This window comes from Hipposideros armiger, unplaced genomic scaffold, assembly GCF_001890085.2.
Source record: "Hipposideros armiger isolate ML-2016 unplaced genomic scaffold, ASM189008v1 scaffold_983, whole genome shotgun sequence".
Lineage (NCBI taxonomy): Eukaryota > Metazoa > Chordata > Mammalia > Chiroptera > Hipposideridae > Hipposideros > Hipposideros armiger.
The window spans coordinates 19,515-23,262 of NW_017732333.1; the positions used below are offsets into that span (position 1 = coordinate 19,515).

A 3,748-nucleotide genomic window follows, 5' to 3' on the forward strand; every position below is an offset into this window, starting at 1 on the left:
AAAATACATCCTGCATATCAGATATTTACATTATGATTCATAACAGTAGCAAAATTACAGTTATAGAGTAGCAACGAAAATAATTTTATGGTTGGGGGTCATCACAACATGAGGCACTGTATTAAGGGGTCGCGGCATCAGGAAGGTTGAGACCCACTGCTCTAGATGATCAACATCTTCAAGTCAGGGCCGCTCTCTCTTTCCAGCCCCGGTTATCACTACCCTTTTTTGTGTCACATTGCTCTGGTGAGGCCCCCAGAGCCCCATGGGCTGGAAGCAGTGTGGACAGCCCCCGTTCCCCCTGAGCTCCACAGAGCCATCTACAGCCCCAGCGCGAAATCTGACGTTTGCGGCAACCTTTTGACAGACACCCCTTAACACGTTAAGAATGATTCCTTCTAGTGTTAGTTTGCTTTTAAAAAAAAAAAGTAATCAAGGCAAACTGTTTACCTTCAGCCAATGCTTTTTCTGCATCTGTTAAGGGTTTTCTCCTTAAATCTGCGGAGCTCTCAGAACCAGTCACCAAGCATTGCAGCTCCCCCTCCTGTTCACATGCGGTATTGCACGTCCCCGCCCCCTTGCTGCCAGGGGGACCCCCGCAGGAGCCTCCACGGGTCGGCTGGTGATCTTTGGGCTGATAGCTGCTCCGTCACCCTAGGTCCTGCAGTGAGAAGATGTGGAGCGCCGGCCACACGAGAGCAAACACGAAGCATGCCTGAGCTAGAAACCTTCGTTGTCATAAGCCACCGAGAAGCTGTGTCGCTGCCCCCAGCAGGGCCGCCCTGCCTGATGCATTGTGTTGGATTTCCGCTGTTGAACCGTCCTAGGGTTCCTGGGTACACCTACCTGCTTGTGATTGTTGGGTTTTTAGAGGGGGGGTGCTTCCTACCCAGCCCCGTCCTCCTCACCCAAGTGCATGAGCCGGTTGAAAAGCAGGCAGAGGAGTTGGCTCCGGCAGGTCCAAGCCTAGCTCCATAAATGACCAGCTCTAGGCTGCCGGCCGTGGCTTGTGTCTGTGGGTCTATGTGCTTCCTAACTCCGACCCCGAGAGCTGAACAGACAGCCCTCCGCTGGACAAGCCGGCTCCTCGGAGAAGCCGAGCAGAACGGATCACCCCTGAGGAAGGGAGAGAGGCTTGCAGACACGCACCCTGCTTCTTTCAAAGCGAGCTGATCTTTCGAGTCACTGCACACTCGCTGGAAGGTGGAGGTGCGGGAAAGGCAGAAGGGATAGGAACTCGGGGGGGGGGCAGCCCCACATGGGGGAGGTATCAGCGCAGAGAAGCCATGTACCCCTCAGGGGCTTATTTCTGCTCCTGAATTGGTGGCAAGTGGCATTTGTCTACAGCTGCTTTCCTACATTCACTTTTCTTGAGTGATCCTGGTGTCACGGTTATTCTAGTTTCAGAAATGACATGGTCATGCTGTCCTACTTCTCCCGCCATCTGGGACAGTCTATGTGATGTCATGCGGTCCCAGCCCCCAAATGTCACACCCCTGTGCCCCGTCCTCGCTGATGGGCTTGGTCATGCACGCGGCTTATTATGGCCACTGGAACAGCACCAAATGTGACACAAGTGGAGACATGAAACAGACTTGTGCCTGTCCCCTTGCTCTCATGAAAACAGCGTGAGCACCACACGAATAGCTGCCTTCTCCTGGGAAGGAGACGGAAGGCCTGTGGAGAGGCTCCCGCGCTCCAAGCTAGCCCAGCCAAGACTAGCCCTGTGGACCCACCAGCAGACAGCAGACACAGGACAAGTGGCCCAGATTGCTAACTGCAGAGTCGCGAGCTAAATGATTGATGGTGGTTTTAAGCAGCCATCAGCAGTTCATTTTCGTCGGAATATTATTTACATGCAATAAAATACGTCGCTATAAGCGTACAGCGATACATTTCAGTAATTGTGTGTGGTCACATACCCAGCACCACAACCAAGAAGCGGAAACCCCAAAGCTTATTTGTGCCATCTTGCTGTCCGCCCCTGGCGCAACCCCTGGTCCCAGGAAACCAGTGCTCTGCTTCGTGCCCTGGTTTTGTCACTTTCAGGGCTCCCGGGAGGGATCATGGGGTGCCCTGTGTTTGCCTATCAGCTGGCACGATGCCGCCGAGGCCAAGTGCTGTTCACACAGTGTGGCCACTTCGCTGCGGCTCACAGATGGACCTATTTCCACCAGCGGTAGCTGGACACTTAAGCTGCTTTCAGCTTTCAGAAATTTTGAGCACCACTGCTTTGAACATTTGCGTTCATGTCTTTACATGGCACGTGTTTTCCTGTCTCACCTAAACGTCCAGGAGCTGCGGTCACAGAGCAGGTTTGCGCTTTGCTCTGTAAGACCTCATTTTCCAAAGTGGCCGTGCAAGGCCATATCCTCTCCAGCAGCCTGGGGGAGTCCCAGCTGCCCACGTTCTTGCCAACACTTGGTGTTGTGTGGGCACCAGCTTGTCTTTGTCATGTGAGTGGTTAGTGTGCACACACCCGGCACCATCCATCCTTTCGTGGGCTTACTGGCCAGTCGTCCGTGATGTGCTTTGAGCGGCCTATCTGCCTTTGCCCATTGTGAGTTGAGTTGACTCGTGTATTACAGACGTGTAAGAGTTCCTCACATACTCTGGATATAAGCGCCTTTCAGATGTATGCTTTGCAAAAATTTCTCCCAGACTGAGGCTTACCATTTTGGTAACTGTCTGTCAAGGAGCAGAAATTTTTAGTCTTAATGAGGTCTAATTTACTGTGCGTGTTCACATGCAAGTTATGTATGCAAACACACACACACACGCATACACAAACAGGTGTTCACACGTGCTTACACACACATGTACACACTCACATGCAGACACAAACACAGGTGCTCGTGCGTGCTCACACGCACATCCACACACACTCCTGCCCACAGCTGTGGAACCCCTCGGAGCAGGACAAAAGCCTCACCACGCAGACAGCCGCAGAAATGGCCGTGAGAGGAGCCGGACAGTCTGTCTCACAATTCAGGGTCAGAGAGCATCCTGGAAGGGGGGCTGCCTGGACCCTGAGAGTCCAGCAAGGGCATTGCATACACTAGAGAAGAATAGGATGGGAGTTTTCTGAGGGGAGCCCTGGAGAAGGGGTCACTGGGGCTCACATTTTGTTCACCAAGTTTGCCAAAGCCAGACCAGGCATATGTACACAGTGTCCCCATGTCCTGTGCAGAGCCTGGTGTCCGGGCCCTGTGGGCAGTGAGGGGCCCTCTCTGGGCCGTCTGGACGCACGTGCCCCCCCCAGGAAGCAGCCGGACCTTGGCCCGTGCTCAGTGGCCCACGCAGCCCCTTGACACCAACGGAACCACACACACAGCGTCTCTGCCTGAGTTTATTTTGGAAAGCAAAGAATTGAACAAAGGCTCAGAAAATAAATATTTTCAAAGAGGAAGCTTAGGAGGTAAAGAAGCTCAGAGGGTCAGCAGGTAGAAGGATGCGGGAGGGACGGTGCAGCGTCCACCCTGCTCAGCCCGTCCCTGGACGCAGGGCCTAGGGGCTGGAGCGCCGAGCGCGGCCGGGGCCCCTGCGCTGAACCGGCAGGGGCTCGCACACCGTGTCCTGGCACAGGCAGCTCTCGATGTGGGTGTAGGTGTGGCTCCGGGAGCTACCGTCGGGGCAGCTCAGCGTCACCTGCCGCCGGCTGGTGCTCTGCTCCTTACAGCAGGAACACCTGTGGTCCAGGGCCTGCGCCTCGGCCGAGTACCTGGGGACAAGCCAGAGTGAGGGCCGC

At 54.7% G+C, this 3,748-nt stretch overlaps 1 protein-coding gene across 1 annotated transcript in view; it reads right to left on the bottom strand.

Annotated features, from left to right (window-relative positions):
* Positions 1–3,343: 3,343 nt before the first annotated feature.
* MUC2 (mucin 2, oligomeric mucus/gel-forming) overlaps positions 3,344–3,748 on the bottom strand; it is a 32,671-nt gene continuing 32,266 nt past the window's right edge. The window contains exon 50 of the mRNA XM_019631068.1: positions 3,344–3,721. Coding sequence (XP_019486613.1) covers positions 3,508–3,721 — 214 coding nt within the window. The 3' untranslated portion in view covers positions 3,344–3,507. The remainder of the gene's footprint in view (positions 3,722–3,748) is intronic.